This window comes from Siniperca chuatsi, linkage group LG12 (assembly GCF_020085105.1).
Source record: "Siniperca chuatsi isolate FFG_IHB_CAS linkage group LG12, ASM2008510v1, whole genome shotgun sequence".
In the NCBI taxonomy this organism is placed as follows: domain Eukaryota; kingdom Metazoa; phylum Chordata; class Actinopteri; order Centrarchiformes; family Sinipercidae; genus Siniperca; species Siniperca chuatsi.
This window is the reverse complement of record NC_058053.1, coordinates 24,175,011-24,190,894: the sequence shown is the minus strand read 5'-3', so window position 1 is coordinate 24,190,894 and position 15,884 is coordinate 24,175,011. Positions and strand designations below refer to the sequence as shown.

The following is a 15,884-nucleotide window of genomic DNA, read 5'->3' as shown; positions in this document are numbered from 1 at the left end:
AAAAAGTGTGCATTTTTACAGTATGTTCCAGTTATTATAAAATTTGGTTGGACTCTTACTTCCTCTGGTGTTGTTTCTGCATGGCCACATCTGACAACTGGCCCTGTAGGATCTGTTTCCGCTGTTTGTCCACATCACCCTCCATCCGGGCGAAAGCGTGATTCCCCACCTGACCCAGATCTGACTCCAGACTCTCCTCTTCAGAATCATCTACACAAACAAACAAACAAACAAACAAACATATGATGGCTGGTTATTTACTTTACTAGCTTTAATGGATTTATTATGGTAGTAGAACCATATGCAAGAGTTATGGTAAAGTTAGATGCACATAGGACAGATATTGCAGCATATTCAATGAAACACATTAGTGCTCCCACATGCAACACATACTATGAGACCCTGAGTATACTTCTTACAGAATGAAACCAGTAAATAATCCTAGATCTGGCTTCATTTAGATCTTTGAAATGATAATCCCCCCCCAAGATTTACTGTATGCTTGAATTTTTCGAGTTATAAATCTGATGTGCTTGCTTGCCTGTCTTTATTTTATTTCACTGATCCTAATTTATCTGCAAGCGTGACATTATTTGTGTGTGTGTTTGTGAAAAAGCTGCCAGTGAGGTCATACACTCGGAAGACAGAATTCAGGCTCAGGTTCAAGTCTGTTTCTCTGCTTGTTTTTCTGCAACCACATGTATGGTCATATGCATGCCCACGCATTGTAGTGCATCCAAATGGGCATGTGTGTCTGTCAGTGTGTATACATCAGCCTGTTGTTATTGGGTTTTACTAGCAGGCGGCCTGCTTGCTTTGGATCAACACCTCAAAGCCACATCTTGCTCCTTTGAAGCGTCACGCTAACAGCCGACATCAGACTGGCTCAACGCAGAAACCACAGAAAACACTTGCTAACATATGGGCTGGCGTTACTTTCACAATCCTCTTCACCAAAAACTAACATTTAGACAAAGTGCAAGCAAAAGCTTAAGTTAGGTTAGGTTAGATAAACTAAATAGGTCATATAAAATACAGTTTATATGAGGGTTTAAGGTCTTAAAGGGAGTTTAAACATTTTGACTACTTTTAGATTCAGGTCAGTTTCCCCTATTTGTTCTTTTTTGCATGTCTTATTTACTATGCAACAGAGCCAACTACTGTACATGCAGTCCTGAGTGTTGGCCCTTTCTCAGTTCCTGCGTGACTACACCAAAAACTTTTCAGTCAAATAAAATTTGGAGTACAAATAGATGGAGGACAAATAAAAGTAAAAAACAAAAGCACACAATGTTTTAGTAAGTTGTTGGGCCACACTGAGCCTCCAGAACAGCTTCAGTGAACCTTGATATAGAGTCTACAAGTTTATGGAACTCTACTGGATACTGGCATGTTGACCATTTTTAACTGTCTGTCATTTTGGAGCATACTGGTGGCCAAGACCTTTTGTTGTATCTCTCTCTCTTCTTGGGGAAAGAAATGGTGGAGTGAAAGTTAGAAGGTTCGGGAGAAATGACGGCGGCCTGCTATTATTTTGGGATGGTTACTTTGGGTTGACTCAGGTGTGGACTGAGCTGATGAAGTTGAGCATTCGTGGACTCTGTGTCCTTACACGAACACACACAATCTCTTTGTTAATGGCCAGATCAAGTCTAGAGTAGGGGAATAAATGAGCAGCCCCTCCCTAAATGGTACAGCCCTACCTTGATCTGAAGTCTGGACAGTCTCGCCGAGTTGGCACTTTGGCACACCGGGTTGAAGAGAAAATAAAATGAGAGGAAAGCAGCGATGCCAATAAAATACTGATTAAAAAGGATATAAACACCTTTGGCAGGCTGCAGCCAAGTAACAGATATATTTTGTGCAGGTGATCAGTGTAAGTGCAAACTTTTCAGAGTTAGAGTTCAGTGTAGTCACTTGATGCCAGTAGCAACTCACCTGACCACCCGATTTCAGTGGGCCACTCTACATTGTTTAACTCTGACTGAAAGTGAGTCCTGCTCCACCCCTGATGGTAGGTTTCATTGCACATTTTTCACACTACTTTCCCTAAAACAACATCATCAACAACAAACAAAAGTCCTATCTTCACCCTGTCACATGAGCAGTAGATGATGCTGACATCTGAAATAAGCGGGCTTCAAGGTTTTAAAGTAATAATAATGAATCAAATTCATGCCCGATGTCCTACTTTTGTTTCCTAGCTTTTAACATGCATCGATGAAACCTCCTTCATATGACCTGACTTCATAGATTTCTCTCATGTCTAAAAACACGCTAAATAAGACTAAAATGGACTAAATTAAGTTTTGAGTACTGAAAACATGTTCTCCTTTGAAGCTCATCAAAAATCCAATAGGCTTTTTCACTTTCTGTGCTTCTTCTGAACAACCAAAAAACACCTGCTCTGTGTTAGTCAGGCCTGCTGGTTGCCAGCTTAAACGCTTTGTAATACGCAGATGATACTCTGTGGAAAATATGAAGTCCTCCAGAAAGGCATGGCTCGCTGAACGAGTAGGTGTGTGTGAGTGCGTGAAAGTACTAGTGTGGGCTAAAGGGTCCAGGCAGCCAGATGTTCCACTGACCCGGTTACAAAACCTGCTTTCCACAACATCTGTTATGCACATATATGCCTTTATGCTTGTATGTGTATACATACATATGTCTGTCTTTGTGAAGCACTTTGGTGCAAAACCTCTTTCCTTTTTAAAATGCTATATAAATGAAATAAACCGAAACTGCTACACTGCTCTTCCATGCCCTTTGACTGGCTCACTGACTGACTGAGCTCGAACACATTGTCCTCACCAGAATTTAATCCTTGTCCAGACCTTCACTTTTGGCTGACACGTTGCTGAGTGGTTGACTAATCAACTGTGGCACTGACTGGTTGTCCAAATGGCCGCTTGGCTATATGACTGTGTTGTTTGTTGACCGAACAACTAATTAACTCTCTACCCTTAAATAATAGACTGTCCACCATGACAGATCAAAGCTGGGGGTGATTTTGTTTCCATTGTTTCAAAATTAAAAACAGAAACACTGTAAACGTGAAAAGCTTCACCTTAAATAAAACCTATTAAAAATTGGTGCTCTGTCTTTATTGTGCAGTTGACACTTTCTCAGATAATTTAGAAGTACCTCAAACTGAAATAACATCTGTCTGAGGTCAAAATTAAACTAGAGGGGAAAAAACAATAAATGGTTGCTTTTCCTCAGTGTCAGATGAGTGAGGACAGAAATGGAGAGGAATAAAATATTAAATTGTGCCTGTGTGTGTTTATTTTACTGACTGTATCAGTTGATCTTGGACTATTTCTTCCTGAAATAAGAAGATAGTCTGATTCCAAAATTAAACATCAACCACTAGAAAGAAATGATGCCTACTCTTATAAATAGATTGCTGACATGAAAGTGAAGCACATTGTGTGTCCTTTCTAATGCCGGGAAACATTTCATCACATTATATAAAAAAGATTTGTGTTGAACTTGTATACCTTCCAGGGTGCCTGGTTTCTCGGCGATGCGGATCTGTCTCTCTGGGACAACGGGTTCACCCTCAGAGTTGCCAATGTCAGCTGGAATGAGAGGCAGGCAGGCCCTCTCCTCTTCCTCAGAGCGAGGGTAGTACAGAGGCAGTAACTTCTTGTACACCGTCTGAAAGAACACACACATTCATCACATTCGTATTCATATAAATGCCCAAAAATATACGTACTGGCTTATTAGACAGCAGGGCAGCATAAGGAAGACTGACCTTAAATAAGAAGAACGTGTGGGTTCAGTCTTTCGTGATAACCAGTATTTAACTTTCTGAACTGGCCTTGAGCTAGAATAAAAGTGTCGAACAGTGTCTAAAACCCCTCCCGCCACAATTTCTGTAACTTTCCAAAACCAACAGTCTGACAAGCACGCCCTCTTCATGCAGCGATTGGCCAGGTGTACAGAGATGAGAAAGTAAGCAGGGTTTGAACTTCTCTCTTCTGTCATTCTTTACACAACTATTTCTGTCACTTCTCGTCAGTACAAATGAGCGAAACTCTATGAATGCCTTAGAGGAACTCTAGTACAAAAGTGTACTCCATTATCTTGCTTCACTCTATGGCAGCAGGCTTTTCATCCTGCCTTTGAGCGAGACTGTTCGGAACAGCTATAAACCTGGTTTGATGACATGTCATATGAACTTGTTCACTTTGAGTATACTGACACTGTAACACTGTCCCAATTAAGGGGCTGACTTGTCTGAAGGATGCAGCCCATTAAGGTGGGTCCTTCAGAAGACCCAAAGACCAGACTGACCAAAACTAATGGTGCATTTGGGCGCTTCTCATCATTATACATTTCATCAGGAAGGTGCCCTCAAACAGCAGACAAAGTGTAAATATAAGTGGTAAACATACTGGGCATGTTTTTTTTTTTACATTCCGATTAACATCACTACCCAGAAATCATGACACTGACACTGACTGACACAAACACACTGTGAACCCACCTTTCACTCATTTCAAGATGAATTTGGACACAAACGATAAATTCCTTTCAAGTTGGCTTTTTTCTGAATATACTTTTCAGTTACCCATACTGTGACTATTACTGTGAAATTAGCACAGACTAGAGTCGTACAAACCTCTTCTGTGTCTGTCACTGTGAACACCACCGCCTCTATGCTGTTTCCATGATTCTCCAGGAACCTGCGCACTGTTCCTATAAACACACACACACACACACACACACACTGGTGTTACCTTACATATTAAGACATGCCATAGACTTAACAACATTAGAAATTAGGATTTTTGATTGATTAACTACAAAAACACCCCAGACGATTTCTCCAAATTGCTTGTTTTGCCTTTCCAACAGTCCAAAACCCAAAGATTTTCACAGATATAAAGTTGCAAATCCGCACATTAAAGAAAAAGGTGCCCCTGAATGTTTGGCTTTTACGATTATTAAGTGGCATAAACTATTAATTGATCATGAAAATGTGTGTTTTTCTGTGGCTTAAGTTATCGACTAATCTTGTCAGCATTACTTGGACAAATACTTTGGAAACTGGAAAGATAATAAACACATACAGTATGTATTCATAAACTACCTAAGACAGTCTAATACAGTCCTGCAACAACTCCTACCATCATGAAGGCTATAATGTTCAGTTTTTGTTGAAACTGTTGTAGAGAGATGTTGATTCAACTTTATGGTCATTTTGGAGGCTGCAGTTTGTGGTGCTGTTGAATTATATTGCATTATACTGACAGGTGTTTCTTTGCAAATACAGAAACGTTTTGAGGAAGCAGCCCCTACATGTTTACTGAACATATTGTTTATGTGGCCTGATGCATCACCTCCAGAGGTGGTTTAGGTCACTGGATGTGTAACGTGTTTGGGTGCATCTGAAAAATGGATGTTTTAGTTGCTTCCATTATTAGATTATGATCTCATCACATTATCATGTGAGATTAAGTGAACATGTCAATTAAGTTGAATTCCAGCCATAAAGGACTGCAGTGTGTGTTATAATTAAATGTGTGCCTGCCTGTATAATTTGTTGACCTAATTTGGAGCCACGAGTCATATGTGTGTGTCTTTGTGGGACTGAAGTTAAGTGCTGTGTTATTACTTAGGTTCCAAGACAAATATCTGAGAGTATGTGTGTGTTTGTACCAAAAATGAGTGTGATATATAATAACAACTTTACTTATTTAGCACCTTTCAAAACAAAGTTACAACGTGCTTTACAATAAAAACAAATACTACAAGTAAATCAAATCCAAAACATAAGATATAAAACAAGATATGACATGATAAGTCACTGTGCATTTTACCACAAGCTGTGTATGTCTGTACCTCGCTGATAAAAAGCTGTGTGTGTGTCTTTTCTTCTGTGAGATAGTGTGTGTGTGTCTTACTGAAAGCGATGTGCGTAGCATCCTCCAGTGGGTAACCTCTTTTGGTTGTGCTAACCACACAGAGGCCAACAGACGCCATCGACTGCTCTCTGAGGCGACAAGAAGAACAATCTCACATACTGTTCGCCACATTTACCGTGCACACCAGTGACACATACCATTGCATACCAAATGATAAAGTACTTATTATATTAGAAAGCCATAATATCACAAAAACTTCCACTCTGTCAAGCAAATACGAGATAACAAATCACAACAAATCATAGCTGGTGCGAGAGGCTTCAGTAGCTTTTATGTTGTGGTCTGGGGCAGAGGCTGTAAAGTTTTGAATGTGCAGATCCTATATTTTTCACTTCTGAATTACTGCCTTTTACATTATTACAACTTTAATGAGTTAATTTATTTAGCTAGGTTTCAGGTTTTATTATCAGCCCCAAAGACAGATGCAGCTTTGCTCCAAACAGTGTTTTAGAGATGTTTATTCCTACAGTCTTTCAAACTTGTGTTTTTGTGAAGAACTGGGAAGCTCTGAGTGGCTTTCATTAAATCATTGTTTATTTGCACCCGTCGGGCAGAAGTATTGTTTATAAAACAAAATTATAATATATGAGGGGAAAGAAGAAAAAGATGAAATCTGAAAAATTCTGTCATGACAGCTGTACTCTACAAGGCATTAATGGATTTCACATCACTTATCTAACATGTTGCTTTGCCAGATGAACACACAATTAGGAGTTGTGAGAAGGGCTGTGTGTTTATACATGTCTTTGATTAAATCAATAATGCCTGGTTTAACTGACTGATGACTGGATGATTTGATGGTCCTTACGCGGCCAGCTGCATGATGTTCCTGTAGCAGCTGTACAGTGAGCTCTCCGCCGCCGTCTTGTACTTGGTTTTGTATTTTGGTCCCACTGTGTGGATGATGAACCTCGCTGCCAGGTTGAAGCCTTTGGTCAGCTTCGCCTCCCCTGTCCGACATCCTGCACACAAACATGCAAATAAAACTGATTTACCATTTAGTATGAAGTTGATTGAGAAGAAATCTTACAATTAAAAAAATGGTTATGGCTGTAAAGGATGTTGGCCAAGCACTGACCCATCAATATGTGTGCGTTATGGCTTCTACAACTGCTGCATTATCAAAAATAAAATCCAGATTTCTTTTTTCTTTTCAAATTTGACTTTTCAAGTATGGATACTAGGCTTTTAAAGTTATTCAAATTACAAGAACACATTTGGTATCTAGTCATGCAGCTATTTCCAGTGTTCTCAGAGTGCCAAGCTCTTGAGATATATGCCTTTAAAACTTGCAGCATGTCGCCAGCCCCAATATAATTTCAGTGAATGACATATTTTTGGTGCTCACAGTGATACAATTTACAACAGCAACATCTCTTTCCAGAAACGATGTGCTGGTTACTCTAGATAATAGAACACACCATGAAAAATCACTTTTATAGGGACAATTTCAACGGTAGAAAGTAGTTCCGGATGAAAGATGTTCACAGTGCGTTCTGTGGATTATTTTGAGTAACCACTGTTACATTGTAATTTTTAATGCTTTGTACACCACAAACAAAATAGCTTTCACCTCTTTGTATTTGTGTGGCAGCAGAAACCTTAAAAACCAAAATCTCAAAACCTCAGCAGATAAAACCAAAACTATCTGGATGCACTGATACAACTAGAAGAGGAAAAATATACATTTTTGTATATAAAACCACTGAAATAAAATACATAGGTCACCTGATAACAAGTAAACCATCTCCATGACCAGTGAGCTACTCCATCGACCGAGGAAGACCACGAGATGCGGTTGAAAGTTTCGGAAATAAAAAGGAATTTGTACCTTGTGTTGAGAATTCTTCAACTGTCAACACAAGTCAATTTGATTCCTTTCTGGTATGATGTACTCTCTTCCAAAGACAATATGTATTACTGATGTTTTACTGGTGGAGTTTTAGAGAAATTGTATTTGAGTTTTATCTCGGTGCTTCACTTTGTATTTCTTCATGAGAGCAGCTATCGAGCCTTTCTAAGAGATGATATACTGTATATCAGAGTAGCGATGGCAGTTACGACCCTTTTTATTAAATTCAGCTGATCCTCATGTGCTGGTTATGTCTATGTAAAAACCACCAGTGAATGCACATTCGTATTGTGTGTTCTCCCACTGACATTTATGTCTTCTGCCTCCAGACTTGAGCTTGCAGCATCACTGGGCAGGCAAGCTCAAATCAAACTTTTCTTGGGAGTTGGAGCTCATCTTTCCCGCTTTTCCCCCTCAACTCTACCTTTGAGTTTGAGCAGTTCGTCTCGCAGCTCAGGCCCTGCCAGCTGATGGATGCTGTCAGACACCGGGTTCTTGTCGTTTAGCGACTCGTTGCTGGTGTTCACGATGGAGGTGCAGTTCAGCAAGGCAACATCACCAGTGCTGTTGTGGAAAGAAAGAAGAAGTTACTCAAAATTACTAAAATTTCAAATAGATTTATACATGTATGAACGATATGATATGTATAAACATAAACCTGTAGGCACAAACAGGGGCGGCTCTAGAGAAATATTCATGGGATGGCAAGAGGGTGGCATGGAGACTTTAAGGGGTGGCAGAAATATATATATATGCTGATTTAATCGCAAACAATCACATATATCAATATTTACTTGGAAAAGCCCCCAAATGAAGATATTTTAACTCAAAAACATTACGTTATTGTGGCACATGAGTAAAGTATTGAATAGAAATGTCTGGTACATATACAATATACAGTTTCAACCTTCTGCATGCCCCTTGATGTTTCCCAACAGATTTCTGAAATAAGATTCAAAGTGATCAGCAATTATGTCAATGCAAGCTTTCTTAATCTTTCTTACTCTGTGAAGCCACACATTTAATGTTGCCAATGATCTAAGATATCCAGTGTTGATCCAGTAATGCTGATTAAACGGCCTTTTCTCTGAGTTTCAATTTGAAAATGTGGTGAAAGTGAACCCGAAGACACTCGTAAGCACCGGTGAATATTTGTTTAATGTTTAAGCTGTCCCTCACACAACCAAACACACGTTACTATTACTAAACACGCTTCAACAAAACAACCCCGCCATTATCCATTTGCGGCCGTTCTGTATTTCTACTAGTGGATGTTGGCAACCTTACACACACACACACACACACATTTAGCATGGAGAAAAATCCATCAGCAGTCATTATGTGCAGGGGTGCCGCCAAGGGGGAGCCCTTGCTGCCCCCCTCTGGCCCCCTTCCCGAGTCACATATGCATAATATGCTTCTGAGTAATGAGTACTGTATGCATAATATGCTTCAGACTAGCCACAACTTTTCATATATATATTTTTGAATTAGATTGTCCAAAACTGGGGTGGCTGGACTATGTACACTTCACAAATCACAACTATTTTTTTGATTTTATTTCATCTCAAAGAGACACTAAATTATGTTTTTGTCATACTATTTTTGTTATATTGCTGCTGGTGAGCACTCTCAAATTGCTTTATTCACTTTTTTTCTAGTATTCATTGTCTAAAACACTCTCCGTTTGCTATATTCTTATTAATGTTTTATACCTACTTCAGTATTTATTGCAGTGAATCCCCAAATATCAGCACAATGGGTCATTCAAGTTTAATCTTACCTCAAAACACTGGAACAGTGATTGGGTGGCCACACACATACCCATTAGTCTGCGCACATTTATCCAAACAACCTTGAAGATTTAGCAATGTAGCCAAAGTAAAAAGCTTCTTTTTTTTTGCTTCAGTAAAGTCATTTCTTCACTCTGAAGCCCTCCAGGGTTTGTTTGGAAAGAACAATGAGGAACTACTCAAGCATGTGTTGAAAGCATTTGGTCACAAGACAAGTTCAGCCTCAAGGGCTGAAATTAGCCATCCTCCCTTTTAGCCATCCATGCTGCCAGAAACTAATTCTTACTGAGAAACAGACCGTGTTGGCAAGTCAAAGCCTCTCAGATCCAGTTTTACTGAATCGGTCAAAATCGTTCGGTTACAAATCCTTGTGAAGTAAAATGGCAACGTGCGAGTAATTGGCCAGACAAGTAGCTTCATATAAGCTGGGTTATGTCAACAAAAACATTCCAGTCTGTCTCTCCTCCATTTATCGTAGGAACTGAATTCTTTGCATTACTTGTGTATGAATTACAATTACGGGTGTGCTATCTCATATTGTTCATGATAATAGTGGTATCATTTTTAATGTGATAAAAAATGTGACACGTTGATATTTATGTCATGACTAAAGCAGCAACAAGCATGTTTGAAAGTGATGCTGCCAGCTCTGCTGAGGAGGAGCATTTTGGTAGTGTGGCAGTGGTTTGGTTGTAAAAGGTCGGATCTACAACAAACCATGGTAAAATGTAGCAGTAAGAAGATTTAAGAAGATGGTAACAGCAAAACGGAAACAGGAAACTTCATCATCTTAAGCAGAAATACCTAGTTGAATACCAGCAAGCGCAACAGCTGATGTGAGGTCTGAAACAAGCATAAAGACAAACACTATATAGTAATATAATACAGTAAATCAATAATACAATTAATAAGTTGTATAAAATAAATAAACTGCCGTTGCAAAAATACCCTGCAATATCATACATACATAATTTTAAGGTGATGTCACCCACTCCTAGTTGTAGTAACAGTAACTGATCCTTGTAACTTGTTGTACAACTATTCTTTACCAAAATTACAGATGAAGGATATTACTGTGACTGAAATTTTAGAAGAAAATTACTATTAGTATTAAAAATACTGTTATCAACAGAAGCAAAAATGAAAACCAGATAAATAAACAAACAAGTCTTTGGCCAAGAATTTGTACCTGTGAAGCAGCCTTCATCTCGTGTACTGTAGAAGCTATGAACTGGAAAAAAAAGCCTTCTTACATGCCTCAAACAAATGTCAAAAGTCAACAAACACAAAAATACAGTTCTGGATGATCAAGCTTCAGTCCATTACGTTTAGATCAGATTTGGATTAGAAGTGTCAGTTTTGTTTAGTGTTATTGACATCTAAATTAAACGTATGTATCCAACTGTGTGACTAGTTTAAAAAAAGACAGAACAAGAAAGAGCAATTAGGCGTGCAAGATAAAAACTAAAAGGAAACTTCACTTTATTTGGTTCGGTATTCGGGGGGTATGGGTTTTACTGGAAGACAATAACAGCCTCTCATATTTTCAATCGTCTAATTTCATCCTTTAATGATGATGTAGACTGGCCGCTCCCACTCACGTTTAAGTAAATGCATGTCGTTCCTGTAACATTTTCATTGGGTTCAGTGGAAACTATGACATTGCTATCCTGTTTCCGATGTCTACCATCATCCTCTAGGTAAGTGGGGGTCGCAGTAAAATGACTACCAGGATAGGAAAGAAGAAAAAACTGTCCAGTTTCATAAAATGACATTCATTTTCGTGAGAAATACTGAATAGTTTTATCTCTTCTAAAATATATTCAAATGCAACAATCTATTTTTTATTTTATTTTTTTATTTAACCAGAAAGTCCCTTGAGATTAAAATCTCTTTTTCGAGGGAGACCTGGCCAAGATAGCACACCAATAAAAAAAACAAACAAAACCAAACAAAATACAAGGTAAAAAGGGAAAATGTGTGACGAAGTGGTCACAAGCCAAAAGGTACCAGAGTGGAGCGCTCTCTGGTCGTGTTAGTGCAGCAGGAATGTGCTTGCTCCTGATGGCTGAGCACGGGAGGGCCGCTACAACAACAAGGCTCTTACAGAGAAACTGTTGCCGAGTTGGGCACCGGATGGTCATGTGTTCCTCCACAAAGAGCATTTATAAGGTGATCTGGACTCTGGACTAGCCCAGTACGTGCAGAGACACAGGCGGTGTTCACACTACAGACTCAAAACTACTATAAATACCTGAGTTTTTTTATTACTGCTCCTGTATTTTCTAGGATGTAACTCACATCTGATACTACTATAAAATGGCAGTGATGACTGACAGTGATGACCAAAACACATGCATGTGTAGAGTAACAATAAACACTGTCACAACCATTTCTGTGTCTGTGCTGTGAATGGTGTAAATTAACAATATTTCTATTCATAGCAAAGCTGACAAATTCTACCTCAAGCTTCCATGCAAGTTTCATGTAGGTTGAATAAATGCCAAGATTTGGGGGATTTCAGTGCTGCAGTGGGGCACGAAAACAAAAAACAAAACATGTAGTGTAGCGGTCAGATCAAATGTGGTATTTGACCGGTTTCAGCACGGGGCCGCTCTGAATTTATTTATATTCTATTGAGCTAATTTGAAATAAGTAAAAAAAAAAAAAACAGCAGACAAATTCAGTCTCATCAGTGAAACATCATTGCCCAGTCTGGATCATTTTATAACTAAATGAGTAAACAAATCTTCTTCAAACAGTTCAGTGGAACCAGGTGATTCAAGTTTTAAATTACAAAGCAATGATTCAAAAAAGGAGCTCACTGCACTGACACCATAAACCAACCTTTCACAGACAGACATCAGGACTTTAAGTGGGCTGAAAATGTTTTTCTAATGTAATGAAAGTACAGAGCATGACCTCCGCGTGAGACTAATTCTTCTTCTAACATTTGGCTTTATTGAAACCTGATGTATTTGTCAAAAGAACAACAAGTCCAGTTGCCTTCGGCTCATAACTACTATGTAACTGCACACAAACCTGGCTGACTGAGATTATTCACAGGGCTCTTCAGTAAGTGAAAAATCTAATCCTATACTCTGTATGAAAAGAGGATTTATCAAAGGCGCGCTTGGCTTGAGGAAAAAATCCCTCTTTCCTGAAACATCAAGTTTGACAAGCCGCTTCGATCAGCAGCAATTTCAAGTTCAAGCGTTAGAGTCACAGTCTCATGGATTTTCCTGTCACAACAATCCGTGAAGCATTTTGCAGCATCTGTAACTCTTCTGACTCAAAGCGACATCTGGATGGGATGTCTGATCCCAGGAAAACAAATAAAAACTCGGGGAAACATGAGTAGAGACTTAGTTTGGAAACATCTCCACTTTGTGTTTTTGACAGGTGCAAATAAAATTTGCCAGAGATTGGGACATGTGATTAGTTCATTCAGACATTTATTTCACATTATAAAGGACGACTGTATGATTGTCTGATGAGCGTTAACTGCATGGGTTTAATTCTGATGAAAGGCTGAAAGTGCCAACAGGACTAAAGTCAATTCACACTTCTTGAGTAGGGGGATCCCATAATTCCACAAGATGGGGGGGAAGGTTTAAATAAAAACAAAGAAAAAAAAAGCCAAAACATCAACATGTAGGCACAAATGCAACAGAAATGCCAAAGTTAGAACAATTATGGTGATGAAGTAAAGTATTGGGCAAGAAACAGCATTTAAATTTGAACGCACCCCAAAACTTTCCACAAAAACCCACAAAATTAATCTGTGGTGAGCAGCTTTTTCAGCAGAGTATCACAGAAGAACTATGGGAAACATTAAACCTTTTTTAATGAAGACATATCTTATTGGTTGAATACATTTATAAAATATGCAGTTTTTCCATAGTTGCGTTGAGGAAAGAACTTCATCATATTAGATATCCAAAAACATTAATACCGGCCCAGTGTTTTGGCTTACCGGCACTTGGGTCAAACCTTATTTTACATTGTGTGTTGGTATTTGTAATACAGATGTTTTGACCTGTTGAAGCCAGGTGAAAACGCTGTAACTGAAGTTTTGGTTATCCATATGTTGTATCTTCCTTTAAAAGATTATTTGATTCTCTGGTGGAGAAAATCCTACCGTGCCTTTCGTTATCAAGCCCTTTCCGAACGCAGGAGGCGAACTCAAAAATATGAGTCAGTTAAACTTAAACTGAGACCGACATTGTGAGATCCTGAAAAAGATGTTAATTCAAAGAAAGGTGGTTTTCACCCAACAGCAACAATGTGAAGAAACACATGTGTGACTCACAAGAGGATGATCTTGCGGTTGATGTCTGGCCTGAAGGGGAAGGGCGAGGGGAAGGCTTGCTGGCTGAGCAGGCTGTCGCTCTGGTCCAGCGGCGTCTCCTCACCATCCTCCCCGAGCTGCTGCTGCCACGTCGAGAGCGTTTGGATGTCCACAAACTGAGAGCGAGCACCCAGAGGATCCATCCCCTCTGGCACTACAGGCTGGAGCTGCAAGCAGCAGAGAGAGAAACTTACAACATCAGATAGAAGTAAATTTTATTTATAAAGCCTAAAATAAAAAAATCAGAAATCTGCCTGAAAGGGCTTTAATATCAGTGTTGTTCACCTCTATGATGGAGGTGACTCCCAGGATACAGCGATGGAGAAGCACCAGTTAAATTAATCCATTAGTTGATCGACAGCAATTTTCATTAGATAACTGATTAGGGGCGCAGCTACTTTTATTTTGTTTTCGTTATCAATTAACCTGCTGATTGTTTTCTCAGTTATAAAAGTAATATTTTTTTATGTAAAATGTCACAAAATAGTGACAAAATGCCCAGTATAATTTTCTACAGGCCAGAGTGACGTCTTCAAATTCTTTGTTTGATCCTTCATCGTGAGTCCAAAACACAAAGAAAATGATTTATTAATTACAGGTGACCAAAAAAAACAGATTAATTTTCTGTTGATTAATCAATTCTGCAACTCACAGTTTCAGCTCTATAATTTGATGCATTAATCTTTCAAGTCATTCATGAAGGAAAGATGCCAAACAAACCGTTTGCTGTTTCTCAAATTTTGGGATTGGGATAATGAAAATGACCGTTAGCTTGAGACTACTTTCATTTAAATGTTCGGTTATTTCCGTTACATTTAGCAAAGAGGAGTTCACCCCCTTTTTTCTTTAATTTTACTTCACGATTTCCCCACTTTCCCCAGACTGCCCGTTACCCCTTGCAAGCTGTCTTGTTGCTGCATTGCATTCTGGCCAATTGTCCTGCTGCCTCTTCTGTTGCAGGTTGGTGTAAAATAGCAGCTCTGACTTAAGCCCCCCACCCCCCCAAAAAAAATAAAATAAGTGTTGTAGTATGACCAGCAGGAGACCACTGATGTGTGATGTGAATTTGGGGACACTGCACTGTACAAGAGTGAAGTTATTTAATATTTTTGTAGTATCTCTTTTCGGCGCTGCACTTTTTAGACGGTCCCTGCGCACTCACAGCCGGCTGTACAGAGAGACCATTATATTTGCTCGGAGGACGGTGAAAATTAGGTTGTAGCTCGTTGTCTACCTTACTACGGTAAAAAAAAGAGAGACGTCGTTTGTGTTTTAATGAGTTATGAATCCGGGAAGTTTGAATCTGTGAATATCTTTCCAACTTTACAGAACCTATATATGATTTTTTTTTTTTTTTTTTTTGCTTATACTGGTTACTATATGACAACCTCGACATTATTATGATTTATTCGCCACAATGGTACTGCAGCATTATTGAAGACAGGGCTCCGTAACAGCAGCATTTCATTAAATTAACCGAAACACAGGATGGTGGTGAGAAAGTTAACAGGCAGCTTTGGTCCAAAGAAACAGTCGCGCTACTGTCAAAAATATATATATTTCAACCTGATAACTGAACTCCTTTATCTTCCTAAACATATTTATGCAAGTCCCCAAGAGGAATATTTTCTTTATATATCGATGAAGACTGTATTTTGGTCTCTCTTCAAACCACAAAATCAGCAGTTACCTACCTAGCCAGTTGTATTTCCTCCAGGCAGAGGTGATGTCCACGCGAAAAAACTAAATTTAAAAAAATCAATTAATCTTGACACGACAATTCATCGACTCAAGAGGTATTGTCGTTCCTCTGAGTTGTCATACTAGCGAGCAAAGTAATCGCAAAAGCAGTCAAAAATTAAGTTTAAAAGTGCCATTAACCAGGTTTACACATATAGCCAGTATGCTAGGTGCTTACTGCTGCAACGTCAAGTTAGCCACAGTAAACACGACAA

The 15,884-nt window shown here is 39.0% G+C and overlaps 1 protein-coding gene across 1 annotated transcript in view; it reads right to left on the bottom strand.

Moving 5' to 3' along the window:
* Nucleotides 1-15,884, bottom strand: part of gdap2 (ganglioside induced differentiation associated protein 2) — a 37,405-nt gene extending 21,521 nt beyond the window's left edge. Inside the window, exons 1-8 of the mRNA XM_044215658.1 lie at nucleotides 15,624-15,884; nucleotides 13,891-14,096; nucleotides 8,210-8,349; nucleotides 6,742-6,895; nucleotides 5,913-6,001; nucleotides 4,628-4,704; nucleotides 3,498-3,657; nucleotides 60-210 (exon numbers count right to left, since the gene is read on the bottom strand). Coding sequence (XP_044071593.1) covers nucleotides 60-210; nucleotides 3,498-3,657; nucleotides 4,628-4,704; nucleotides 5,913-6,001; nucleotides 6,742-6,895; nucleotides 8,210-8,349; nucleotides 13,891-14,072 — 953 coding nt within the window. The 5' untranslated portion in view covers nucleotides 14,073-14,096; nucleotides 15,624-15,884. The remainder of the gene's footprint in view (nucleotides 1-59; nucleotides 211-3,497; nucleotides 3,658-4,627; nucleotides 4,705-5,912; nucleotides 6,002-6,741; nucleotides 6,896-8,209; nucleotides 8,350-13,890; nucleotides 14,097-15,623) is intronic.